This window comes from Cavia porcellus, unplaced genomic scaffold (assembly GCF_034190915.1).
Source record: "Cavia porcellus strain 051 isolate PalLab524CR breed Dunkin Hartley unplaced genomic scaffold, mCavPor4.1 scaffold_25, whole genome shotgun sequence".
NCBI lineage: Eukaryota > Metazoa > Chordata > Mammalia > Rodentia > Caviidae > Cavia > Cavia porcellus.
Window position 1 is genome coordinate 19,755,878 of NW_026947508.1, and position 26,999 is coordinate 19,782,876.

Consider the following 26,999-nt stretch of genomic DNA (forward strand, 5'->3'; position numbering starts at 1 on the left):
AATTGAGAGACTGAAGCAGGAAGATCACTGTGAGTTCGAGGCAGTTGGAACTGCATAATGAACCCTGTCTTAAAAAGACAAAACAATAAAATAAAATAAGTGAGTTAGCCCTTAGCATCACCCTTGGCACCTACAAGTACTTCATAAATGCCGGTGATGGTGGCGGCAGCGGTGCCTTACTATGTAGCTTTGGCCTGAGTTGAGTTACTGAATTACTTCTGAAAAATGGCCATCAATCCAAATGATTTTTTCCAGGTTGTATTGCAAACCGAATTTGAATAATGTCGATGAAGATAATTCATAAACTACAACGAACAATAAAAATTCAGGAATGACTCTTCTTACTGGTTAATTGGCATTATAAAGTACCAACTGCCAAGCTGCAGAACCGTCCAAGCAGTTGCCAGGTGGAGCAGGAGGCAAGGGACCTCGAGGGCAAGCAGTGTGGTGTGGCCCTTGGGCTAAGGGGGTATAGGAAAGAGAAACAGAAGAGGAATGGAGGGCTTCTTGCTAGGTGCTGCCTTCCCTCTGGTGGATGCGCCGGACAGCTATGTCCTTTCTGGGCGTCCTGGGGGTTAAGTCTCTCCCTAGTGAGTGTGTACATCTCTCTAACTCTGTGCACTTTTTTCCTGGAGATCCTGCCAGTCAGATAACTTTGGAAACAAGTTACCATTGTGGGCTGTGTCTTTCTTGTTAGGGGGTATTCAAGGGAGAGCTGTTTACCATACGTCAAATTGCTATGGGCGGATGACATGGAAAGGGGTGCCCATTCCTTAAGGGCCAGTTCTCTTTCAGACCATTGGGATGGCAAAGGTGGCCACTTTCCACCGTAAATCTCAGAAGTGCAGTGGGGGGAAAACTCAATGTCTAGCTCATTTATGGCACAATGATTTATCCATGGCTCTTTCCCAAAGCAACTGGAAAATGTTCAAGGCTCTGGAACGTGGTGGGAGCTTCCTTGTTTGTAGAATGAATGTTGAAAGGAGGATGTGAGGAGGGCAGCTAAATTTCAAGTGCAGTAGAAGGAGATGTGTTTTCCCCAGAGCTCCCTAACCATGGCCTTGTAATCTCCTGGAGTCTGGCATCCTCGGAGGATTAGATGTGTCTAGGAGGGAATACCATGTTGGCGTCAGAGGCTAAGTTCTCTGAAAACAGACTCAGAGACAGATGTCAAACTCCACGATGGCCTGGGAAAAACCCTGCTCCTTCGACCTGACTTGAAGCCCTGAAGAAACTATTATCATCTGAGTCAGACATCAAGCCAGAAGGGACTCACCTTCACACCCACCTCTCCTCCGATCACCAGGTTTGGGCTGCCCTGGGTCAGCTAAGGTGGACATGAAGGCGGAGACGCTGTAGGTTGTCTGCTTAATGGCACTGGCTACCTATGCACAGCAAGTTCTTCCCTGAAAGTTGGTGTCTACTCCAAACTACACGAGGATTCAAGGAGCAGCTCTTTCAGGTGCCCCTGGGCTCTTTCGGAGAGAAGAGACGAAGAATGTGAGCGGGCCAGACAGCTGCCTCCACACTGTGGTCAGCCTCAGGGCTGCAGTGGAGGTTCATCTCCCTCCTCCTCCCCTCACTTGAGCCTGCCCTGACCTCTGCCACCACTTCTACGGACCCTCATTGTCACAGTCCACATGGCCCTTGTCTCCATGCCATTCTCAAGCCAGGGTCACAGCACCTGTCCATTACAGCTACAAATGAGGACAGGGATACCAAGACACGCCCAGGTAAACGGGCTGGCATCCACACATATCCCTCCTTGCCCCCACTGGACAACAGCAGCCTTATCTGCTCTCTTTTTTTTTTTTTTTTTTCTCCAAAATTAGAGATAGACCAGATATGGTGGTGCACGCCTGTAATCCCAGCCCTCGGGAGGCTGAGAAAAGAGGATCACCGTGAGTTTAAAGCCAGCCTGGACTACATAGCAAGTTCAAGGACAACCTGGACAACAGGGTGAGACTCTGTCTCAAAAAATAAAACAAAGAAAAAATTTAAAAGACCGGGGCTGGGGATTTAGCTCAGCGGCATAAGCACCTGCCTTGCAAGCAGGCAGTCATGAGTTCAATCCCCGGTACCGATAAAAAAGAAAAAGAAAAAAAAAAAATTAAAAGACCACTGGGGATTTAGCTCAGCAGCATAAGCACCTGCCTGGCAAGTGCAAAGTCATGAATTCGATCCCCGATACCAAAAAAAGCCACAAAAAATTAAAAGACCATTACCCTCTAATTATTTTTGAAATTTTGGTTTTATTTTTTTTTCCTCTTTAAAAAAATTTAAAGATCAGGGGCTGGGGATTTAGCTCAGTGGCATAAGCGCCTGCCTTGTAAACAGGCAGTCATGAGTTCAATCTCCGGTACCAAAAGAAAAAGACAAAAAAAAAAAAAAAAATTTAAAGATCAATACTAGGGCTTGAACTCAGGGCCTCATACATGGTAGGTAAGTGCTTGCTCTACCATCACTACAATCCTATCCCCTTGCCCTATTTATAATCAGAACCAAAGGTCCCTGTTAGGATAGGAATGCCAAGACTGCTCTTCTGTGTGTGTGTGTGTGTGTGTGTGTGTGTGTGTGTGTGTGTGTGTGTATACTGGGAATCAAACATCCCCAGCCCCTCTTCTTTTTAAGACCCCTCTTCGGATGCTTGACACTAGATAAGGGGCTTACGGAAATCAGGAGGTAGACATGGATTATGAGTAAGTGCAGCTCTTTTTTGGTAAGTGTGAGACCTCTGAGGGGCAAGGACCAGGACCCTCAGCACCAAAGAGTCTCAGTTTGCTCCGACTGGATCCGCTAGTAAAGGTAAGTGGGGTCACTACTCTTGCTCTTTTTTTTTTTTTTTTTTTTTTTTGTCTTTTTCGTTTTTATCGGTACCGGGGACCGAACTCACGACTGCCTGCTTGCAAGGCAGGTGCTTATGCCGCTGAGCTAAATCCCCAGCCCCACTACTCTTGCTCTTACGCTTTGGTTCTTGTGCTCCCAGAGTCATTTTGTTGTTGTTGTTTTGTTTTGTTTTTTATTTTTTTGGGTCTCACTATATAGTCCAGGCTGGTCCTGAACTAGCTTATGCCAGCTCAATGCAACCCTCCTGCCTCAGCCTCCCAAATGCTGGGATTACAGGCGTGCACCAGCATGCCTGGATCTTAATTTATATTTTTTAAAGGATTTTTGTGGTTGTTGTGTTGAGAGCATACTCTAGGAGGCTAAATTTAGAAGAAGGAATATTTAGGAGTAGTGATACATACCTGTAACCCCACTATTTGTGAGGCTCAGGTAGGAGAATCAAAAGTTCATGGCCAGCCTGAGTAATTCAGCAAGACCCTGTCTAAAATTTGGAAAAAGACCAGAGATATGACTCTATGGTAAAAATTTTGCCTAGGTTGGGTAATGCCCTGAAATCAGTCCCTAGTCCCAAAAACAAGGAAGAGACAGAGGACGGGAAAAAGGAGAAGAAGGAAAAAAAGAGAAGGAGGAGGAGGAGAAGCAGGTAGGGGAAAGCATGGTGGCACCTGCCTGTAATTCCAGCATTCAGGAGTTTAAGGTGATGACCACTGAGTGTTCAAGGTTGGCCTGAACCATGTAGAGATCCTGCCTTAAAAAACCAAAGAAAAGGGGCTGGGGATTTAGCTCAGCGGCATAAGCTCCTGCCTTGCAAGCAGGTGGTCGTGAGTTCGATCCCTAGTACCGATAAAAACCGAAAAAGACCAAAAAAAAAAAAAAAAAAAGAAACCAAAGAAAAAAGCTGGGGGTTTATCTCAGTGGCATAAGCTCCTGTCTGGCAGGCGAGAGGTCATGAGTTCGATCCCCAGTACCAAAAAAAAAAAAAAAAAAAAGAAAGAAAGAAAAAAGAAAAGAAAAGAGCTAGACTATCATAGTAACTCAGGTTAGAGATGATAGTGGCTTGGCCCAGTATGGTTTGAGTGGCACAGGAAGTGATGTAGACTTGAGTATCTTCTGAAGATAGAGCCAGTGGATGTTGCTCACAGGTTATGAGGGACATGAGAGACAGAGGAGCTTCAGGGTACCCCAAAGTTGACCCTCAGCAAAAAGGATACTGAATTGCGGAGAACAATTGAGATGAGGAAGTAATAGAATAGAATGGTTGGGGGGGGATAGATTAGGAGTTTCGTTGTCTGTTTGCTTTTGTTTTTGTTTCTTTGAGACAAGATCTTCTGTGTTGCCCCGACTGGCTCTAACTCCTGGCCTCAATCAATCCTTCTGCCTCAGCCACTCAAGTAACTGGGGTGACATCCATGCACCACCACACCCTGCTAGGTGCTTAGTTCTGTTTGTTTTGGTTTTTTGTGTGTGTGTCTGTCTTTTTTTTTTTTTTTTTTTTTATCAGTACAGGGGACCAAACTCATGACTGCCTGCTTGCATGGCAGGCGCTTATGCCACAGAGCTAAACCCCCAGCCCCAGGTGCTTAGTTCTGAACATGTGTCTCTTGGGTTCTAAAATATCAGCATTAATTCAAAGCCAATGTCTAGTAATTCCTAGAAGGTTTGGTTGTTCCCTTTCATCTTCTTTTGAGACAGATCACAGAATGTGCTGGTGGAAATGCTGCAGGCTCCTTCCTTAGGGGACCTGGCCTCCTATTCATCAAGGATTCAGGTTTCTGATCCTGGAATCTGGAAACCAGCTGCAGGACTAAGACATTCCATTATGATAATGATCAACTTAGGCTTCTGACCATTAGACATGAGGGTTTTTTGTGTTGTACAGCTCAACAGTGTTTAATAAGCTGCCTGTCTATTTCATTCCCAGGGATCAAAGATCAAAGATCCTTGCACTTCTGCTTAACAATTCCTCCTGATCCATGTTAAGGGTAGGTCCCTGTGGCCTTTGGTAGTTCAGATCTGTCCTTGGCCTCTGCCCTTGGGGGAATCCCTCAGTCCTCAAGAAATCAGGGGACCCACTTCAGTGGTAACCTTCTCTAATATATCCAAGCTATAAAGGACATTCACCATAAAATGTATAAAGAACCTGGTGCTGCTCTCACAAATGTTTTTGCAATATCTGGGTGACAAGCGTATCTCCCACTTTCTGGGATTAGTGAGTGAAAGCAATTTGATGTGATAAATCTCAACATTTCCATTTCCATCTTTTTCGGCCTAAGCAGTTTAGCCAGAGAAATGCTGATTTCTCAGTTTCACTGATATAGGTCATGTGGAATACTAGGTTCGGTCAACCAAACAAATAAACTCAGTTACACTCAACTGCAGGACGTGGTACGTTACGTCTAGAATATCTGATACGGGTGATCACACCAATGACTCCAGCTTGACCCAGTGTCATCCCATTCCTCCCTGACTCCTCCCCAGAACTACTAACTCGGATTCTATGAGGTGGGGAGCCTAGCACCCGTCTCTTAACCGTTCCCAGGTAAATCCTATGTAGTCAACTGAAACCCACCCGAAGAATAGCATTTAGGAATCACTGGTCTAATCCCCTTTCCTGCTGTCAGACTAGAAACCCAAACTCAAAAAAGAAAGTGGTGGCAAAATCAAGAACAGAGCTTGGTCTCCTGACCCTTTAGGTAGATCTGCTCTTCCAGTCCAGCTTTGTAATAAGCCTGGAGATAGGTAAGTGACCACACACCTAGCAGGTACAGGGCCCTGGGTTTGATCCTCAGCACCTTGAAAGAGGAACGAAAGGAAGAGGGAGGGAATAGGATGGGATGGGAAGGAGGGAGATAAAGAGGGAAATAATGTTGGTTTATCCAACCATAAAGAGTATACATAGATTTGGTTCAGACCTGACCCTTGTGCAGAGGCTGAAATCATCAAGATTGCTTTTCTTTTCTTTTTTTTAGATTTTAGTCCTTTTTTTTTTTTTTCTTTTCTGTATGGGGATTGAACCCATGACTCTATCCCTGCCAGGCAGGTGGTTACACCACTGAGCTAAATTCCCAGCCCAAGTTTTTAGTCTTTCGAGTTAAGATCTCACCATGTAGTTCAGGATGGCCAGCCTTGAACTCACTGTATAGCCCAGGCTAGCCTTAAACTCAGGGCAATCCTCCTGCCTCAGTCTCCCAAGTGCTGAGATTACTTGCATGTGCCACCCCCCTGGGCAAAATTGCTTTTTACTCTCTCCAAACATGCAGTGCTGTTTCCTCTGAGGGCCTCTATCCTGGGCTGTCTGTGCCTTCAGGGCTATATTTTCAGGTACTTGCACACCATAGGACAGACAACCTTGGTCTCAGCACTCCTAGTCAAAGTCTCATTGGCTAAAGTTGAGCCCAAAACACTGCAACAAAGAGGAGCTGGAGAAATGTGCTAAGGTTCTGACATTCACTTTGGTCACGTGCCCCAGCCTGAGTCAGGTTACCCAACTCTGCAAGCAGTCTGAGTGGAAGAGAGAGAGAGCCAAGATCAGAGCATAAGTACTAGGAGAAAAAGGAGCAATTGCTGGACACCAAAAGCCACACCTGTCCATGGCACTAGGAAGATCAGGGAAGCTGAAGGTGACAGTGGAGAAAGTAAAAAGTAAAATCCAGTGATCTTCTTAGTTATTCATGTATTGGTGCTGGGGATTGAGCCCAGGGCCTTATGCAAAGCACATGCTTTAACACTGAGTTACACACCCAGCCCTATAGTTATCTGCTGTACTTACTAAGAATGGTGGTTATAATGCCCCCCTTTTGCTATATCTGCCCAGCTCTCAACCTCCACCTCTGGAAGTTGCCCTCCTCAGATATAAAAGGATCGATTCCTATGACTAAGGATGTTCAGTGTGATAAAACACATTTGTTATGGATTAAGAACTGGTGGTCAACAATGTCAGCTGGATTACACCAGCAGGGCACTGAGCGTAGACGTTCTACCTGAGGAAAGATGCCAGCATAAATAGAGATGTGGAGAAGGAGAAGCTATTGGGTTGAGGCACTGTGGGTTCTCCTATGTGTGGCTGTTTGAGCCGCTGGTTCTCCTGGAGAAGCTCTGGTCCTCACATCAAGCATTGCTTCCTGGCTCTGGAGGGGAAGACGTGTGCTGCTTGGTCTCCAGGATGAACTCGTCATGCTGGCTTCCTGGCATGTACTCAATTGTGCTTATCGTCAGAGGAGCTTGGGGCTTCCGTGTCACTAAGGATGACTGTGGTGCCTTTCAGGACATCCCAGGTCTTTGTTGTGAGTGTGATTTCTCGGCTCCAGCATAGAACCCTCATCCCACCAGCACAGCTCCTTCACCCCACTGGCATGGACTTTCTGGCTTCCACCACTGACCATTAGGCCTTCCTGGCACAGATCCATAAAACAGATTGGTGAGTCCTTCTTGTGGCTCTAGACCTCCAGTTGGACTCCTGGGAGGCATTGTCATGAGCTCTGGGTTTTCATCTGGACTCATGTGGGACATTGCTGTGGGACTTAGGTCCTTGACTAAATATTCTGTGTCTTTGGTGTTGTGGGTAGATTTCCTGCAGTTTCTTGTGTTAACTCTGGGTGACCATCATAAAACAATATTATAAACTCCATGTCCTGATTCTAATTGTTCTCTGCACAACCCCTGACTACAAACAACCTTCCTGACCGCAGCTCAGTAGCTGCCTTAGAACTGCCTAAAGCAGCCCCTACTTCAGTTATCAAAAGTATCCAAAATTTGTTAAGGATTTGTTAAGGATTCCCAGACTGAGGGTGAGGCTCAGCAGTAGCACCTTACTTTACTAGAGGTCCTGGGTTTAATCTCCCACACAACAACAACAAAAACTAAACCATGTACATCTGTCACTTGGGACCAATGCTCAGCACTCCATAGTGTAAACTGTCGCCTTACAGGTCTGCTCTCATATCTGTCACTCTTCAGTCCCGGGGAAAGAAACACTTCTGCACAGAAACAGCTGTTCTCAAGGCCACAGGAGCTCACAGGGTGCGTCCCTGATGCAAGAGATAGGCGCTGTTTGGAGGGCAAGGAGATCTGGGTGGTGAAGACACCAAGGTAAGAGAACAGACACACTGAATAGCTGGTTGAATCCTCTCTCACACAGAAGGAAGTGTTGTTTCCTGCAGTACCAAGGTGTTCGTTTCCTTGCATCACTTCCTGTTCCAGTGTGGAGCATGGTATTTGCAGTAGGCTGGCTGAGGATTGTTTTTCAGTACCGGGGATGGAACCCAGAGCCTTGCATGTCTAAGCAAACCCTCTACCACTGAGCTGCACTCCCAGTCATTTGAGGAGCACTCTGCAATAACAGGCTGTATGTTTTACCTTTATGTTTTTTGTTCTTGTGTTGGTTGCTTTCTCCCTTGCTGAGACAAAATTAAGGAGCAAAAGATTTATTTAGTTCTCAGTTTGTGGAGATTTTAGCCCATAATCTGAGAAGTCCAAGGCACAGTGGCATGGCAGAGGGCAACAGTTCATGGCAGAAGACACCAAAAACTACAAGAGCAAAGTGGGAGGAGCATGAAGACAAGACTCTTCTGTCCCTAGGGCGGCTGGGTATAGCACTCATCCCCATAATTCCAGCATTGGACCTAGATTCTAGATTCTAGATTATGCTCCCATAACTGCATGAGGCTTTGGGGTGGGAACATTCAGACACAAACCATAGCAATTTTGTTTTGTTTCTTGATGGAAGGTCTTGCTATGTAGTTCGGACTGGCCTTGAACTGTTAACCCAGGCTGGCCTCCAATTCATTGTAATCCTCCTGCCTCAGCCTCCTGAGTGCAGGAATTACAAATAAGGACAACCATGTCCAGTTTAAAATAAATTTTAAAAGGTATAGGGTCACACAGGGTGGCACACACTTGTAATCCCAGCACTCAGAAGGCTGAGGCAGGAGGATTACAAAGAATTTTAGGACTTCCTAGGCTACATAGTGAGTTCAAGGCCAGCCTGAATTACATGGTGAAATCTTGTTTCAAAAAAGAGGGGTGGAGAGAGGTTGTAGGTCAGTGTGAAGTCCTGGGTTCATTCCCTGGTCTGGAAAGAGAAAAAGGAAGAGAGCACAAGGGAATGGGCAGGGGGGCATGGTGGCACATACCTGTACTCCCAGTACTCAGTGAAGCTGAGGCAGGCAGTAATAAATTCAAGGCCAAACTGAGTAAGGTAGTGTGTGATCCAGTCTCCAAATTTTTAAAAAGTGGGAGAATTATCACACCCAGTGTCAATAAACTCTGAAAGCAGAAATCTTATTTGTTTATTCACTAGCAACATGAAGGTGCTTAAAAAAAAAAAAAAAGGTTTCACAGTGTCTCCTGCCTGGCTGCTCTCCCCGCCCAGTGAGCCCCAGACTGCAGCACTGGCGCCTGGCTGTACCCAGAACCATAGCCCTGGAGGGCGGGGACAGGCGCTGGAGCCAGGCTGTTGTTGTGGCGATTCTTTCCCAAAACGGAAAGAGCCTGAATTAGAGGGAGCTGCAGCTCTGATGTCTGCGGGGCTCCCCGAGGCCAGTCCAGCCAGCGCCCCTCTCTCAGAGCCCTCCCCTCTCTGCAGCCCCTCTTACTGCTGAGCCCTACCAATCAATCCCATCCTGGGCAACTCCGCCCATCCCCGGTCTCTTGCCCTCCTTGAGACCCTGACCCCTGCTGTCCTCTTAGCCCAGGGCTCCCTTTCCCCAGCGGATCCCAAATCCCCTCCAGGCCCTGCTGAGGTTCCTTGTCCTTTGAAGCTTCCCACCCCAGCAGAACAAATCACACACCCCCATCCTCCCCGAGTCATCTGCTTTGTTCATCTTTCTGCCACAGTCCTCTCTGCTCTAATCCACCCTTCACGCATCCCCTCCACATCCCCAGGCTGAGCTCCTGAGCCCAAGCCACCTCTGACCCATCTGTGGCCCCTGGCACAGCGCAGGTGTTCCAAATGATTTATCGCCAGCAGCTGGCGACTGGAAAACCCATTTATCCCAGAAGTGTCCAGAAGGTGTCGGTTCAAGGAGAAAGCTGAAGAGTCAGGCAAAGCCAGCATCTCCAGAGCACCCTGAGGTGCAGGTGCTTTCTCAGGCCCTGTGTCTTGGCGTCCTCTTACAGCCCATGAGGGAGGTCTCCTCACTCCCATGAGGTGGAAGGACAGGCAGAGAGGTGCGCTTCTCACAGGAGGAGGCCACAGTTAAAATCAAAGGCAGGACTGAGGTGTGGATGGCTGTGGTGTGGGGTAGGGGACACAGGTCTCCCCTGTGACTGTGTGGATGTGGGGTCTTAGCCAGACCTGAAGAGCCTCCCCACAGGGCTCACTGTTCCCCACACTCCATCCTGCCATCACTTTCTCTTGAAAGGAGCCAGTTCTGACTCAGGCCCATTCCTGAGAGAGGTGACGGGAATGAGGTTGGAAATAGGAAGGAAACAGCCCGCAGACTTGGCCTCCTGGCTCCCCAAGGTAGGGCAGGAAGGAGCCACTTTAAGGATCTCCCTAGGGCCCATGACCAGAAGCCACAGTCCGGTTCCTGGCAAGCACCGCTGAGAGATGAGGCAGGCCAGGCAGGCAGCCCACCTCACCCCCTCAGCAGGCACCTCCTCTGCCTCCCCCAACTCATTCAGTGCCCCTCACCCAGAAAGCCACTCCTGTTCACCACTCCCTAGGCCCGGCTCTGCATGTGTGGTCTAGCATCTGTGTCTGTTTCCTGAACTCTGCCCATTATGTCCTGCAACAGGTATGTCACCCTCGGGCAGGACTGCTTGGTGCAAGGCTTCCTTCCCCCAAGGAGACCCATGCTGACTGGCCATGCTGACTGGACTCACTGGGCTCCCAGAGTGGGCAGCAAGCATTGTGGAGGAAGCCAGGATCACTTCTGACAGGTTGAGGGTGAGTCACCCCTCAGACAGCACCTGTGTTGCCCTCTGGAATCCCCTCTTTTTGAGGTCTAACATGTCCTTGATCCCAGAATGAGCTGTGAAGCTCCCCTCCTTCCACCCAGTCTGGATGATCCTTTCAGACCAAAGGGGATGGGGGTTGCCTCAGTCAGACACCACAGCCCCATCCTCCCCCGGCAGGCCAGGTTTCCTGCCATTGACAGCATCCCAGCTGGGCCAGCCAGCCTCTCCCAGCTTAACCCCTTCATGCCCAGACTTCAGAGCTACTGGCCGGTAACCCCACCCATGCTTGTGAAATTAGGAGACTGAAAGAACCATTTCACTGGGTCATTCTGAGGATTAAATATGCTGGTCATTGTGCAGAGCCCTTGGAACAGCCCCTGGGATATATTAGACCCTCAGTAAAGGTTAGTTATTATTCCTCATGGTGTGTGCTTTGATAATTCTGAGCCTCAGTCTCTTCAGCTGCAAATGGGAAAAATAATAAAACTCTTCCTCAAAGACTGTCCTCAGGATTAATTTTGAAAATGTACCTGAAAACCTTTGGTAAAGTGCTAGAACAATACAATATAGAACTATCATAGACAAAGACAAGATAGAAAAAAAAAAACAGGCGAGCATGGTGGCACATGCCTATAATCAGCACTCAGGAGGCTGAGGCAGGAGGACCATTGATTGCCATTTTAAAACCAGTCTGGGCTACATGGTGAGTTCAAAGCCAGCCTGAACTATATAATGAGACTTTGTCTCAAAAAACCAGACAAACAAAAACTCTCCCTTTAACTAGATACAGTAACAATCTCTTAGCAGATGGCCTTTGGGTTGTCATACTCATTACCTTGCTGACAGGCAGAGGGTTCAGAGGAAAGAGTAGACTTGGAAATGGGCTCTGGATTGTCGCCTTTTCTGTTCATTTCCTTAACAGTTAAGTGGAGCTGGTCTCCCGCTGCGCCCAGGTCTAGAGTCCACACAGGGGGCCCAGGGAAATCTGAGAGCACAGGAGTGAACATGCTGTGCTAACATTAAAAAGTGCTAGAGGTGGGGAGAGGACTTGAGCTAGGCGACCAGTTAGAAGGGGCCAGGACCCTTGGGAGGAGCCCTGGTTTTAAATCCCAGGTGTGTGGAGCCATTTAGCTAGAGGGAGTTGGGAGGGGGGGCTCTCTTGTGGGGTAAATCTTCTCTTTGAGATGAACATCCTCCTAGACCGGGTGTGGTGGTGCATACCTATAATCCCAGCACTCGGGAGGTTGAGGCAGGAAGGCATTTCGAGTCAAGGCCAGCCTGAACTTCATACTGAGACCCTGCCTCAAATAACAACAACAAAAAAATCCTCCCAGAAGAGACTGTCTCAGCTCTAGGAGTCCCCCTGTGGGGTAAGAGGAGGAAGGTGGCCAAAAGATAGAGGTTTGGGCCCAGAAACCTCGCTCATCATTGTCCTTCTGGCCTGCTGGTCCCTCTTGCCATCAGGGAACAATATGCAGGGGCACCTGCAAAGGACTCAGTTTTGCTAGGCCAAGCTCACCTTCGGATCTGTAGTACTAGTGCCCCAGCCTTGGGCTGCAGATGCTTGGACTCGCCCCTAGGGAGAGTAGACTTGGCCTAGACCTGCCACAGACGGAAAAAAGCAAGTGGGCTAGAACCCTGCTCTGTCTTCCAGCCCACTGTCCCCTATCTGCCACGGCTCAGCAGAGCCTCCCAGTCAGCCTTCCTGCCCCAGGCCTCTGGAGGGAGCCTGAAGACCCAGAGACCTTGCTTGGAGCCCTAGCTCTGCTCCCAAATTTAAGGCACCTCCAGGGCAAACCATTTAACCTGGAGGGGCCTGTTTGAGCACCAGTAATATAAAGATAGACCTAGTTCCAAGTCCTTTCACTGAGCTGCGCTGCGATCAAGGAGTTAACTGAAGCCAGGCTCTGGGTCAGGAAGGGTTAATCTGGGGAGGTGGGGGTGGAGGCTCAGCTTTTCCTGTGGAGAATGAGTGAGGTTTGGCTGCCACCAAAGTTACTTCTGGTCCCTGCTGTCCCTCCTGCCTTCAGTCTGGACCTGCCCAGGGACCCCTGCAACTTAGCCTCCTCACCCAGAGGTGAGTGTATCCTGAGCCCAGTGCTGGGGGGGGGGGGGGAGCGTGCAGGGGCCTGCTAGTCCCAAGCCACTGACCTAGAAGCCAGCCCAGGCCCAGAGTCCAAGCCTTGGCAGAGTTGGACTGGGACTGTAAGAGGACAGGCAAAGGGACCAAGGGGACAAGGACTGCCATCAGGCTTCCAGGGTAGGCCTGTCTGTGGTCTAGCATTAAAGCCTGCCCAGAGGCAGGAGACAGCAGATTATTTTGGTCCTTGTATTTAGGGACTTTTTATAGCCTCCCTACTTAGGGACAGGGAGAAGAGGAGGGGACAGAAGACCTATGAAGTCAGACAGTGTTCCCTCCTGGGACCTTGGAATCTGACCCACTGTCTGTACAGCCCCTGGGAGAAGACAAGAGGGACACTACCAGGCAGTCCTTGCTGTCTGGGCTCCGGTCACCAACTGCTTCTGAGCAGACTCACTGTGAATTAGATGAGCAGGGGTGCTGGGGGGTTGAGAAAATTTGAACAGGTTAGGCCTGGGGGTGGGCAGGGTGTCTGCCCCCAGACCTTGGAGGGGGGCACACCTAACACGTTCCCCTTGCATCTCTGGCTGGTCTATTTCTTTGTTGCCTCCAGATCTAAGTTTCCCTGAGTCCCTAGCACTAATGTGACCTTCTTAGCTGCTGGGGGATGGGGTGAGTAGGGGGACAAGGATGGGGTGGGATGGGATGTGCTGAGCCTTGTGGGTGGCCCATTCTTTTAACTACCAAGGAAACTGTCAGCTTTTGATTTACAACCCCTCCTTGCCCCTTTCCCCAGCACCAGGGAGGTGGAAGAGAGAGAGAGAAGGGTCAGAGGTCTCAGGATGAGAACACAGCAGGGAGCCTGAGGGCAGATTTCTGGGCATTCGAGTTACAGAGAAACAACCGTGAGGCTCTCTCAAACGGTAATCACTTGGTTTTACAGTAGCAGGAACAGAAGCAAAATACCAGAGGGAAGTCCTCATAGCTGAGCAAGGGATCCATTCTGAGTTGGTTCTGGACCATCAGCAAAAGACTTGGGTTCCAGTCCAGATCCCTAATTCTCAGAAGCAAGCCCCCTGTTCTTTAGGCCAGTTTCTGGTCTATGACACAAAAATGCAGAAACTGGATAAGGTGATGTTTACAGCATGGCTTTCTGGAATCCCCTTGGCTTTGGTACAGAGGAGCTGACAGTAACAGGCAGTCGTGACCTAGGGACCACCTCCTGCTCCTTCCTGGATGGCCCTGCTAGACCTGGGCGGGACAGTTAGCTACAATTACTGGAGGCTCCTACCCTATGGTTATAGCCCTGACCTCGCACTTGGGGCAGGAAGGGTGGGCCTGTGGGGCCAGCCTGTGGCTGGACTCACAGTCTTGGGTTTAAAGCTGCAGGATTGGGAAGAGGTATTTTTTCCGGTTAAGGCTACTTTTGGGAATTGGGCTGTGACCAGCCCCACTTCCTTTTCCAAGTGTCCTGCCTGTGAACACCTCCTTGCACGGCCCTGTGGGACACACGGTGGGGGGACCCACAAAGGGCTATGTTTCTTAGGAGCCAGAGTCTTCCCTCACTGTCTCTCAAGGGTAGGGGAAGGCATGGCCTGAACCTGTCCTCCTTGGACATGGACCTGGCTGACATGGGTGGGGGCTGGGTGTTTAGCTGATTCTATACCTAGGAATGCCTGAGAGGGGCAGGGATATCTCCCAACCATTCCCCTCTCTTTGCAGGTCTCAGGGAATCTCAGCCAATTGCTCTGGGCTACTCCCTAAGTGCGCCTCCAGCGGTTTATGGGGCACTGTCCTGCCCAGCTCTGCTAAAATGCTCCTGGCCTCGCCCTCCACCCCATCCAGGGGACGGACCCCCAGCGCAGTGGAGAGGCTGGAGGCCGACAAAGCCAAGTACGTCAAGACGCACCAGGTGATAGTGCGGCGCCAGGAACCCGCTCTGCGGGGGACTCTGGGGCCACTCACCCCGCACGTGTGCAATGAGCTGGGTTCCCCTACATCGCCCAGGACACCCGGACCCGCCCGCCGGGGCAGCGGCAGGCGACAACCAAGGCCAGACTCCCTCATCTTCTACCGCCAGAAGCGGGACTGCAAGGCTTCGGTGAACAAAGAGAACGCCAAGGGCCAGGGGCTGGTGCGCCGCCTCTTTCTGGGCGCCTCCCGGGACAACGCCCCGAGCAGCCCTGGCCCAACCGAGCTACCGGCAGCTCCCGGGGCTTGGGCGGCGCCCCAAGATGTCGCGGAGACTGCGGGAAAACGGCCGCTGTGCCCCACGTGTTCGCTGCCTCTGTCGGAGAAGGAGCGCTTCTTCAACTACTGCGGCCTGGAGCGCGCGCTGGTGGAGGTGCTGGGCGCCGAGCGCTTCTCTCCGCAGAGCTGGGGCGCCGACGCCAGCCCCAAGGCCGGAACGTCGCCGCCACCTGGCTCCGGGGACACCAGCGACTGGACATCCAGCGAGGGGGGCGCGGGCAGCCCGGACTGTGCGGCCGGCGCGGGCGGCGGCTCGGAGGCGGCTGGCTCTGCCCGGGATGAGCGGCCCCCGGTGTCGGTGGTGGAGCGCAACGCGCGCGTCATCCAGTGGCTGTACGGCTGCCAGCGCGCCCGCGGCCCGCCGCGCGAGTCCGAGGTGTGACCGCCGCCGCTCGGGAGGCGGCTCCGGGATCGCTCGGCACGCGGGGCTGGACCACGCGCACGGCGAGCTGGGCAAGCCCTTCCTCGGGGTCTCCGTTGCCCTCTCCGAACCTCGGGAGGAGAGGTAGGACACAATGAGCCCGAAGTCCCTCCCAGCGCGGGCGGTGGAGAGGGACGGAGCGGCCTCGAGACCCCTGCGGAGGAGACCGGGTCTGGGGAACGCTGATTAAAAAAGAGAGAGCTGTGCAAACCTACTGAATAAAGCTAAAACGGTATTTAAATGGGTCTTGAGTTTGGATTTGGGGGCAGGTGTTGAGGAAGGGGGTGGTGAAGGGTGTGGGTTTGGAGAGTGGGTCTCAGGCTGAAACCCTGGGCAACTACACAGCCTCTCTGAACCAAAGCTGCAGCCCTCGGCTGTTAAAGAGGGGACAGGGTAGTAGATAAGTAAAATGTCTTGAAATTATTGTAATGCACGTGGCAGTGTGCCTGGAATATACAAAGTGCTCAATAAAGAATGGCTGCTTTGACTACTACGAATTTAGTACTAACACTACTGTGATCTTTTCTGTCACTGACCATCACGTCGACCCAAACTGGACCTGAAAACTGAGAATAGTACATTTGGAGATACCTAGGGAAGGGTCTGCTCCGACAAATCCGGGGTCCGCCGGCCGCTACATGGCTCCTATTCCGGAGCTTTGCTGCTCCCTTGTGGTCAGTAGGTATGAAGGATTGAAACGTGGAGGATCGCAAATTAAGGTCACTAAAAGAAAGGTACAGGCTTTTTCCAGCTGGAAACCTCCCATCTTGCAACTCTCTTCCTTTTCCTTCGAGGACACATAAAGTCGCCTGTTTTCTTCACAAATCCGCATCTCTCCTCTTTCCGCCCAGATTCCCACTCTCCCTTCTAGGATGACATATTATTCTTTTTTTGTCTTTTTCATTTTTATCGATACCAGGGATCGAACTCACGACTGCCTGCTTGCAAAGCAGGCGCTTATGCCGCCGAGCTAAATCCCCAGCCCCTAACATATTATTCTTTAGGAAGCTTTTCCGAATTCTCAAGCAATCTCACCTTCTGACTTACCATTAGCACCCCTATTTTCATGTCGAATGTGTCACATTCTGTAGCACCTGCTAACGCTGTGTTCTGTTTTGGCTGTGATCTGTCCATAACGCAAGGACTACGCAGGCAAAAGGCCCGCCTGTAACGTTTGTTCAACTAAACAAAGCTGGACAGGACGCTAAAGCCTGTCCTCTGGGTACCCTCTGCTTTCTAGGAAGTTGTGCCTTAACGCTAAACAGCCTCCATCCTGATACCTCGGCTGTCGCTGGGCATTGCCCACCTGCAGCTTCGTAGGGAAATAAAGAAGGACCTCTCCAGACAGATTGCGCTGGGGCCGCCTACCCCAACGCTGTTTTTGCCACTGTCAGAATGAAACCACGCTGACACATGAGGTCTTGGGCCAAGGGTACTTTTTAACAGGGTGGGGAAGGGCGAGTTCCAGTTTGGCCTGCCCACTAGTCGCCCTTGGGGGGCGCGGCCTTCACTCTCATCTCGGCCAGTTTGTGGGTGAGGAAGCCCCACTTGAAGCCGGCCGCGGGGTCCGCTTCCCTCGGCCCGGGGTGCTCGACGGCCTCCTGGGCGGCCTCGTCCCCGGGTTCGGGGTCCGGGTCCCTGCTGGGCTCGGCGCCGCGCAGCATGGACGCCGCCGCTGCTTGCTGCTGCTGCCATCTGCTGGCGAACGCGTCCCAGAATCCCGGGCCACGCGGTTCCGCCTCCGCCGCCGCCTGCGAGGGGGGCGGTGCCGCCAGCGGGCTGCGGGAGAGGGGCGGGGTAAGAAGCCTGGCAGGACAGTCCGGGAAAGGGACAAAGGACATCAGGAGGCGGGGACAAGGGACCAGCAGTGGTGCTGGGAGGGTCAGGGCGAGGTCAGGCCTGGAGGCAAAGGGAGGGTTTAGAGCTGTGGGAAAGAGGGCAGAGGTGGGGCGGGGTCAAACAGGAGACTGGCCTGGGGATGAGGGACCGGGATCCCCGGGGAGAGAAGCTAGGAGGTTTGAGAGGGGATCCCGAGGCTGAAGGGGCGAGACCAGCGGGAGGGCAGCCGGAGGCCCCAAGTCTGGGAAGGCGCCCTGAGAGGGTTTGGGGCTGGATGAGTGGGAGCCCGGCACCGGGTGGGGTGGGTTCCTTTAGATCCTACTGGAAGGAAAAGAGACAGGGTGGGGAGGGATCCAGCCCCTGGATAGAGGGAAGTAAGGACCAAGGACATGAGAGGAAAAACGATGGGGCGACTCTAAAGAAAGAGAAAAGCCTAGATGAGAAGCTGGAGGAAGGTAAACTTGGGGTGGTGGGCGTGGTAGGCGGGAGATGGGAAGGAAGGGCAGTCATGGAGGGGTAGGAGGTTTGAAGCTGGAGCCTCAGGTCTCTGAGACGTCTTGGGACCTAGGAGGGAGAAGGTGAGGAATGTGGGGGTGGGAAGAAAATGCGGGGGGCAGGAGAGAGGGATATGTGGGGATGGGGGACCCTGAGCACAAAGAAATGACCAGGCTGGAGGAAAGGGTAGAGATGCAGTGTGTAAGAGAGGTGGAACCAGGGGGTAAACTGAGGCTCTGAGTCCCACCCTCAGCTCTCAACATTAAAGACCGCTAAGGATCACGAGGAGTTCTAGGCCAGCCTGGACTATGTAGCGAGACGCTGCCCCCCCCAATAAAGAAATACATAAATAAACAAGTAAATAAATAAAAATTAAATAAAACACACCAAACCCTGTGCCTCGGGGTTTCCTGGGACCCCCAGCTTCTGTCTACACCTAGTGAATTCCAATCTTTGAAGGAGGGCCCAGGAATCTGCAAACACTTGAAGGCCCTCCTCTGTGTCTGGATTCTGGGAAAATGGCCCTTATGGGAAGACAGCCATAAACACCTTCCAGCACCTAAATCCCAACAGCTGGTAAGTTCCTTGGCAGATCTAATTTAATCTCCCAGATACCAACGTGGCTCTGCCCTGCTGAGAGAAATGAATGGGCAGTATCCTCTGATCCTCTGTGGTTAGAAAGACAGACCAAGGACCTGAAAGAACTGACCAAAGAGGGGGAAAAGAGGAACCCCAGGTGCCACCCAAAACCACCCCCTAAGCACACACACATACTGGTCAGCACAGGGCTCCTTTGGCAGCAGTTTGTCCTCATCTTCTTTGTTAAACAGAGATGACATGGTCAGCCAGCCTTTCACCCCGACCCCTTGAACCTGGGAGGGATGGGCTGGGTGTCAAGGAAGACCCCCAGCACAGTCTGTCTGGGCTCCCCACCAGCTTCTGCTGGTTTTCCCTGGCTTGGGATGGGAAAAGGGAAAGGAACTCACCCGGCGGGCCAGCTGTGACATGGCATTGAAGGCATCTTCAGTGGGTTCTGCTGTCTCAGATGCCACTAATGCTGGGTTCTCCCTCTGGGACACAAGAGCACCACCACCATGAGAGAAGCTCCAGAGAAGTGAGACCTCACTCCTCACTGCTAAGCAGATACAGACCAGGCACCCCACAACCCGTAAAGTAAGCACACACCTGGACTTCTCACACTTCCACAGGGCACATGGGGGTCACACAGATGTGCCTCTGCACAAAGCCACCACTCACATACACAGACATAGCTATAGGGCAAAATCCCTGCAGGTCCCTAGAGCACACAAAGCTGCCTTCCTGCTGACATGTCCAAAACATGGACAGGGCTGCCCAGTGGTGTAGACACACATTTGTAGAAGAGCATCCCTTCACATGGCCACAGCTCTTCACCTGAGCACAGATGTGCAGTGAGCCCCTTTACAGGGACACGCGTGCAATTATACATTCACACTTACGTGCTTACACTTTACACAACTGCACGTAGCTGCACAGAGGCTCATCCATAGCACACAAAACCTCTCCACCCATTTACAGACACCCAAATGCACATACCATACATGTGACACCTACAAATGCCAGCCCAGAGATGCAGGCAGATTCCTGCCCCAAATTCGAACACCTGAAAATACCTAGACTCCGCTCACACCTGCACATCTACCTTCTCTGAAGATTCTACCCAGATGCCAACCTCACGATACTTCTGCCCAGCTTTGGACACCAACCTGTTTAGACCTGCAAAGCACTAGCTCTTGCCCCTGCCACATCTAATTGCATCACTTCTGTTTATCACAGCCTCTAGACCTAAGAGAGTTCTTAGTTTCAGAGCCTTTTTGGTTTTGTTTTTTTTTCTTGCACCAGGAATCAAACTCATGACCTTGTTGTACTTGCCAGGCAGGTGCTCTGCCACTGAGCTATACCCCCAGCCCTGATTTCTTTTTTGGATTGGGTCTCACTATGTTGTCCAGATTAGTTTTATTTTGGGGAGAAAAATTTTTAAAAAAGAGAAAGAAATTTTGGGCTCAAGCAACCTTCCTGCCTCAGTCTCCCAAGCAGCTGGGACCACAGGTACATGCCACCACTCCTGTTGTTGTTTAGAACCGGGAATTGAACTCATGACCTTGCACTTGCTGGACAGATGCTGTGCCGCTGAGCTATATTCCAGGTCTCTTGTTTGTTTAACTGTTTACAAATCAGAGTAAAGCATGGTTTAAATATAGCTTCACATGAGGCTGCTAACGTGGTCCTCAGTGTACCAGGTGCTCGTTCTCTAACTCCAGAAACAGGGAGCTCACTATTTGTCAAGGCAGCTGGGTGTGGTGGCGCACGCCTGTAATCCCAGCACTCCCAAGGCTGAGGTAGAAGGATCCTTGCAAGTTCAAAACCAGCCTGGGCTACACAGTGAGCTCAACACCAGCCTTAAATGCATAGAAAGACCCTGTCTCAAAAAGACAAAAAACAAATTACTATCTTGTAAGACAAGCCCATTTGGCTCAAGGCTACCATTAGAAAGTTGGGTCCAGCTAAGAGTACCCCATGAGGCTACTGCCTATTGGTCCTAGAAGAATCTGTTCCATATGGCAGCCCTTGAGACCCACAGAGACAGTGGTTGCTTCTCTTGGGACCTCTTGGTGGTCACTCTTCTCTTCCTCTTCAGTTTTTTCAAGCATCATGGCTCTGAGATACCATATCCTGCTGTTTGCTATCCTCGAGGGTGCAGGACTTCTGCACCAATGTGCCTCCTCTTCTCTCAGAACCTGTCTGTAGCCCCTCTGTACCTCTCATTGCTGCTCCCCCTCTGCCCACGCCCCATTTTCAGGCATAGAAGGGTACCCACCTCGTCTGCCAGGTCCTCCTCAGATTCCCCACTCAGGGTCTGTAGCACTTTGGACTTGTAGGTTTTCCAGAAGGCCTGGTTCATAGTTGAAGGATAAAGAGTCCCGGGACCCAGGCAAGAAAGTTGGTGGCTTGGTGGGTATCAGTAGGTCTGGCTTCAGGAACTTGGTAGAGCCAAAAGCTTGTCCCAGGTATTGAGTGACTTCATTAAAGATGCACCAACTTCCCGAGCTAGCACAGTGCCCAGCAGGTGAACCTGATCCAAAGGAGTCTGAGGGGTGGGGGGAGGCATCCCTTGTCTTGACCTACATTGGCCAAGGATAATGAAGACATCTCTCTGGAAAGGTTACCTCCCTGGGCCTAGGAATATGTGAGTTTGTCAGGTCTTCAAATGGTTCCAGAGAAATCTTGCATTCACCAAATCCTTAGGGTAGGACCTACCCTGGCAAGGTCTGTGACTATAGTTACTCCAATCATGCTCTGGGCAGGGCCCCACCATATGTCCCCTCTCAGGCTCCTCAAACCAGAGTGGGAAATTCCCTAGGTCCCTAGTCGGCATCCTGGTTTTACATTTCACTGCTTTGTCTGCCCTAGATACTTAGTCCTCTCCCTGGGGATGCATGTGCCGGTCTCCCTGTTCCCTGGCAACAAGTTCCAAAGAACTGGAGCCTCTGAATTATTGCTGAGCTCTTTGGCCCAGCCCAGTGGAACTGGCTCTGGCCAGCCTGGGAAGCCCCAGGCCCTCTCTGCATTCACCATACAACACCGCGGCTGTATGTCTGCCCTTGTTGCCAGTCCTCCTGTAGGAGGCCATGCTCATGTTCTCTCCTCTGGGTGTCTTCTGGGCTCCTTTCAGAAAGCAAAAATAAGGCTTTGCTTCTAGGGTACCTCTGTTTTGTTGTGGCTGTTTGTTTCTTTTGAGAGGGTCTCACCATGAAGTTCAGGCTGCCCTTGAACTCACTATGTAGCCCAGGCAGGCCTCAAATTATCTGTGATTCTCCTGCCTCAACCTCCTGAGCACTGGGATTACAGGTGTCCACCACCATGTCCGGTTTTAGGGCACAACTTCTTACCAAACAAGCTGAACCCTCCCTCTTACCTGACAGGGCTCCAGAATGCTGGGACCTCTGGGCAGGAAACTCCCTCCCCCTGGATTGGGGGGGAGGGTGCAGATGGAGAAAAGAGACGCAAGGGAATGAATAATGGAACCATGAGAAATAGTAAAGGATTTGTCAAGGGTTGGAGGTATCTTTAGGGCGAGGACCCCCAAACTTACCCTAAACATTTATTAATTTATTTAAATCACAGATATTATCTATGCCTTTCGAGAGGTGGCTACAGCATCTCACACCCATTACGGAGTCTTAAGGTATGGAAAGTAGGAAGGAATTTCAGGTCCACCTGGAAATGGACAGAGGTGCAGGACAAGCCCCAAGCCTTCCAAGCACATGCTACATACACCCTGTCCCGAAGCTGAAAACTAAGGCTTCTCCCCAGGTGTGAACAAGTTTCTTTTAGCTGCGCCAGGAGTCCCGTCAATAACGTCCATTGCCGCCTGGGGGCGCTCAAGTAGCGGGCCTTGAGAGTGACGTCATCAGAGGCGGTCGGGTCGATCCTGCTCCGCCCCCGGGCGGCTCATGACGTCATCGAGCGTTCCGGAAGTGTCAGGCACGTGTGGTCCCTCGCAGCTCTCGGCCCCTTGGCCTTGCTGTCACTGGCCATGGGTCGCTCCCGCTGTACAGGTGCGCACCGAGCGCACTCCTTAGCCCGCCAGATGAAGGCCAAGCGGCGGCGGCCGGACCTGGATGAGATTCACCGGGAGCTACGGCCACAGGGTCCCACACGGCCCAAGCCTGACCCCAACGCCGAGCCCGACCCTGACTTGCCGGGGGGTGGTCTGCATCGCTGTCTGGCCTGCGCGTGAGTCCTGGCTGAGCCCAGCCCCGAGCGGAGGAGGGTCTGCACTCTTGGGACCTGTGAGTCAGCCTGCTTCCAGTCCCTTCAGGCAGGGGGCCCAGAGAACAAGCTAGGCTTAGCGAGATAGGCATACCTGAGAGACATCACTTATTTTCTCTTCCACACCCTCATCTCTGCAGGAGGTACTTCATCGATTCCGCCAATCTGAAGACCCATTTCCGATCCAAAGACCACAAGAAGAGGTATGGAGTAAGGAGAGGATTGATGAAAGGGTGCTAGGCAATCAGGGCTTGTATTCGGTCAGCTGCAACTCTTTTTCTCCCAGGCTGAAGCAGCTAACCATCGAACCCTACAGTCAGGAAGAGGCGGAGAGGGCAGCCGGTATGGGCTCATATGTGCCTCCCCAGCGGCTGGCAGTGCCTACGGAAGTGTCCACTGAGGTTCCTGAGATGGACACGTCTACCTGACATGGCCTGAGTATGCAAGGCAGAGGAGCTGCCCATGGACAGTGGTGCCAGGACTAGGTTGGAAGTGAGGGAAGCAAACCATTTGGGGCTCTGGGTTTTGTGAGTAGATAGCCTCTTCTGGCTGGCTTCCCCCCAATAAAGGAACTAGAAAAGAGGGCTTACCTCTGAGTTTAACTTTCAAATCTCAACTACAAAATCTTGCCGTGGGGGTTTCTCTGCTACTTTCTGTGTACAGGAACTAGCATGTCTGTCTACTTCATACTTGACTCACTTTTGGAGCCTACATTCTGGCCTTCTTTCCTGGGTCTTAGCAACTGAGCTGGAGCCCAGGTGCAGTGTGAAGTGGGGATTGCATCTAATTGGTGGCATCTAATCTGAGCTAGGGAAAGAACATGGACCAGGGTGGAAAGAGGTCTGCCCAATACCTGGTGCATGCTGGGGACTCCTGAGGGCTGCCAGCCTGGTAGGCCTCTCCTGCCTACCAGGCCTATGATTGCATTTATTCTGCCCAGTTTCTAATGAGGGCATGGACTGATCTCTAGGAAAAAAGTGGATTTTTGAGGTTGCAATACCCGCCCCTGAATCACCTACCTCAAGAGTTCAGAGGAGAGGCGGTCTGCTTCATCATGGGACCTGTGATGGTGGCTGCTGCTCCACCATTTTCCACACAGCATAACAAGAGCCGCCCAGTCCGAGCACAGCTAGCAGTGTAGCCACAACCCCAGCCAGCGGGCTACGGGGTTCTGCCTTCAGCTTTCCAGCCACCTGCATCTAGTAGGGGTACACCGAGGACACATCTAAGGGGCTAGTTGAGACTTCTAGGCAGGCAGGAACTGAGAAGGTATAGCTGGGTACAGGAGATAGGGACGCCTTTGCTGCCCCAGGGAGATTCCACCCCGATCCCTCTCGCTTCACTGCCCATCTGGGCCTTGGCTAGTCAGGCAGCAGTGAACGTGACAACCTGGCTGTTAGGGGTGTCAGTCCAGCAATAATAGGGGGAGAAGAGATCAGCGATTCTAGAAGCCATACCAGTTGGGAGTACTTACCTGTAGTACCCGGAAGTAGCTAGGGGTCAGGCGTCTAAATTGCATGGTTGGGGGTGCTGGTCTGCCAGGTGACCTGTGGCATAAGAGCAGACATGAAGAACAGTGGTATTCATGGTACCAAGAAGTGGAGGGTACACACTCCACAAGAAATGGGTCCCCGGCTCCAGAGGATGCTCACCCATGCAGGTCTGCTCAGGTCTGGCAAGGGGCAGGGCAGCTGAATCTTTTTAAATCTAGTAGCCCCACCCCCCGCTGCATGCTGTCCTGCCAGCCTTAGGAGCATCTGTCAGGAGAGATCAGCATCAGGCCTGAGCAGCACCTCCCCCACACCAGGGAAACTAGGCCTGGTAGGTAGGAGAGGCCTTGGCTGGCAGCCCTCAGGAGTCCCCAGTGTGGACCAGGTATTGGGCACACCTCCTTCCACCCTGGTCCATGCTCTATCCCTAGCTCAGATGATTAGATGTCACCAATTGCATTCAGCAAAGGAGGGACAGTGTATTTCACTAGCCTCCCTCTCAACAGCAATGTACTTTTTCCACTTGGTTTTTATAAGGTCAGGCATTTTTACTTTTTTCTTTTGTTTTTTGAGACAATAGCATGCAATATGCACTTCAGACTGGCCATGAACCCACTATGTATCCCAGTCTGGCCTTGAACTCGTGATCCTCCTGCCTCAGCCTTCTGAGTGCTGGGATTACAGGCGTGTACCACATTATCCATATCAGTCACTTCTTCTTTGAGGGAGTATATATTTCATCTCTTTCCTACAGATAGGCAAGGGCTTTCCTACTGTCAGTTTGGGGACAATAATAAAAGGGTATCTTATCAGCCGGGCGTGGTGGCTCACGCCTGTAATCGCAACATTCTGGAGGCTGAGGCAGGAGGATCATTGCAAGTTCGAGACCAGCCTGGGCTACAGAGTGAGCTCAAGGCCAGCCTGAACTGCATAGTGAGACCCTGTCTCAAAAAAAAAAGACCAGAAAAAAAAAAGATTATCTTATCTGTACTGACTAAGAATGCTTATGTTTTAAAATAGTCAACTGTGCTGATCATTATTCTAAATATGTTTCATGAATTCTTTAATTTGGGGCTATCATAAGGTGAATAAAAGGTGCAATTTCCAGAATAGTATTCAAAATAACTGCATTTATAGAAAATGGAAGAATACACAGAAAACTTAGCAGTGGCCCCCACTGGGAAGCCAAGAACATGGCACATCTCTTCATTTAATAACCTGTTGTGGCCTTCAAAACTTTTAGCTACATCTATTTTTTTTTTTTTTTTTTTTTTTATACTGGGGATTGAACTTACTACCTTACACGTGCCAAATAGGTGCTTGTGCCACTGAGCTAAATCATCCGCACACAGTTTCTAGCTACATCTTTTTTTTGGGGGGGGGGCTTTGAAATTTTTACAGCAAATACATAGAACTTCTATGTTCATAAAACCTTTTTGCCTTTAACTGCCTAGCCCTTTCAGGATCTGAGGCACAGAGTAAAGGCACTGTTGAGTTGCTAGGCTGCCAGTCCTAGGAGAGTAGGTGGTGGGGAGTTGTTAGAGCCAGGTAGTTTGGGTTTTCGTGTCTGCACGTGCGCCAGCTCAGGATAAGCATTTGATGAAATCAGGATGGTGGAGACAGACCTGTGTCCACAACCCTATTGTAAAAAGGCTCTATTAGAGTTTACATGGCTTCCTCAGAATGTCCCAGGAAGGCTATTATAGGAAGATGCAAAAATGTTATAGGAGAACACAGCAGGGATTGTTGCAGGATGACAGTACAGGGTATAAAGACAAAGCCAGAGAAGTGAGGAGACTTGGAGATTTGAAGTCTATCTACCATTTCATATGAAGGAAGCAGCTTGCTGTTTGATGCCAAGCATGAGGGCGAGGTGGGTCATCAGAGCTGACCAAAGTTCCAGAAATGAGATTTATTTCTCCCTTTCTCTTTTTTTCTTTTTTTCAATACAGGCTCTTGTATACTTCAGACTTGAACTCACTATGTAGCCCAAGTTGACCTTAAACTCATGAAGTCTTGAACTTGCAATCCTTTTGCCTTAGCCTTCCACATGTTGGGATTAGAAATATGTGCCACCACTCTCAGACTTGGAGATCAAAATTTGTATATGAAATTATTAAATGATGACAGTGAATGTGAACACATATACAATGTGTGAGCTATTTGTGGGGCCATTAAGTTGAGACTGTGAATCTCTCAGTTACAGGTAAGATAGTGAGTGGCTTTAAAGGTTCGGTATTGAGACACTGGAAGAGATTCCGAAGTAGGTATCACAGAGGGGCAGCTTCTGGGAAGGCCTCTCAAGTCTCTCCCTCCAAAATTAAAGGAATAACTCAGGTCTAATAGCTCCACATCATAGATTCAAAGTACTTAGAAGTCCTGAAGCTCTGTGGTTTAGGTGTCACCCTTTTTGAGAGGAAAAACTGGGTTCTGAGAGAGATAGGGAAGTTGGTTTGGTCACATTGCAATTGGGTGTGAAACTTAGTTTCATCTGATTCCAAAGATCTGGGAGTCCACTGGCCTGTGATGATGATGACAATGATGAATACTTCATGTATTCCAGACATTTTTCTAAGATGAAGGCTCTTAATCTGGGGTTCAAAATTCAGGGGATAAGTAAACTTAGATGGGAGAAATCTTTTCAGTAACCCCTAACAAAAATCTACCACTGAGGCGCAGGGATTTACTTCAGTGGCTTAAGAGCCTGCCCGGCAAGCACAAGGTCGAGAGTTCAATCTGGGGTACAAAAAAATTAAAAAAATTAAAAAAAATAAAACCTACCATTTCCTTCTGTATTGGTTAAAGTAGCATTGTCTTTGGCTTTGTTGCCAATAGAAATCACAGATAGTGCCAGGCATGATGGCAC

General features: G+C 50.6%; 4 protein-coding genes across 8 annotated transcripts in view; 2 read left to right on the forward strand and 2 right to left on the reverse strand.

The window, feature by feature from the left end:
• Nucleotides 1-5,707: 5,707 nt before the first annotated feature.
• On the forward strand, nt 5,708-16,005 carry Fam110d (family with sequence similarity 110 member D). 4 transcript variants are annotated; one of them, XM_013153768.2, is made up of 4 exons: nt 5,708-7,264; nt 7,776-7,935; nt 10,584-10,735; nt 14,549-16,005. In XM_013153768.2, the coding sequence occupies exon 4, from the start codon at nt 14,640-14,642 to the stop codon at nt 15,456-15,458; it is 819 nt and encodes a 272-aa protein (XP_013009222.1). In that variant the 5' UTR covers nt 5,708-7,264; nt 7,776-7,935; nt 10,584-10,735; nt 14,549-14,639; the 3' UTR covers nt 15,459-16,005. The 4 variants fall into 4 exon arrangements, with proteins under 4 accessions (XP_013009222.1, XP_003471357.1, XP_063091869.1 ...); XM_003471309.4 differs by lacking the exons at nt 5,708-7,264; nt 7,776-7,935; nt 10,584-10,735 and adding an exon at nt 12,650-12,823; XM_063235799.1 differs by lacking the exons at nt 5,708-7,264; nt 7,776-7,935; nt 10,584-10,735 and adding an exon at nt 13,553-13,749.
• A 617-nt stretch (nt 16,006-16,622) lies between these two features.
• CUNH1orf232 (chromosome unknown C1orf232 homolog) lies at nt 16,623-21,304 on the reverse strand. Its single transcript, XM_023565618.2, has 4 exons — nt 20,689-21,304; nt 18,818-18,901; nt 18,606-18,703; nt 16,623-17,276 (listed from the first exon to the last, which is right to left on the reverse strand). Exons 1-4 carry the CDS (start codon nt 20,770-20,772, stop codon nt 16,979-16,981), a joined length of 564 nt encoding a protein of 187 aa, XP_023421386.1. The 5' UTR covers nt 20,773-21,304; the 3' UTR covers nt 16,623-16,978.
• Nucleotides 21,305-21,908: 604 nt separating this feature from the next.
• Znf593os (ZNF593 opposite strand) overlaps nt 21,909-26,999 on the reverse strand; it is a 38,875-nt gene continuing 33,784 nt past the window's right edge. The window contains exons 1-5 of one of the 2 annotated variants that reach the window (XM_063235813.1): nt 24,296-24,336; nt 24,118-24,190; nt 23,663-23,842; nt 22,738-22,953; nt 21,909-22,488 (exon numbers count right to left, since the gene is read on the reverse strand). In XM_063235813.1, coding sequence (XP_063091883.1) covers nt 23,696-23,842; nt 24,118-24,162 — 192 coding nt within the window. In that variant the 5' untranslated portion in view covers nt 24,163-24,190; nt 24,296-24,336 and the 3' untranslated portion in view covers nt 21,909-22,488; nt 22,738-22,953; nt 23,663-23,695. Of the gene's footprint in view, nt 22,489-22,737; nt 22,954-23,662; nt 23,843-24,117; nt 24,191-24,295; nt 24,337-26,999 lie in introns of those variants that run through there. The other variant, XM_063235812.1, reaches the window with a different exon arrangement.
• On the forward strand, nt 22,408-23,225 carry Znf593 (zinc finger protein 593). The gene is made up of 3 exons (XM_003471308.5): nt 22,408-22,607; nt 22,784-22,846; nt 22,930-23,225. The coding sequence occupies exons 1-3, from the start codon at nt 22,408-22,410 to the stop codon at nt 23,069-23,071; spliced, it is 405 nt and encodes a 134-aa protein (XP_003471356.1). The 3' UTR covers nt 23,072-23,225.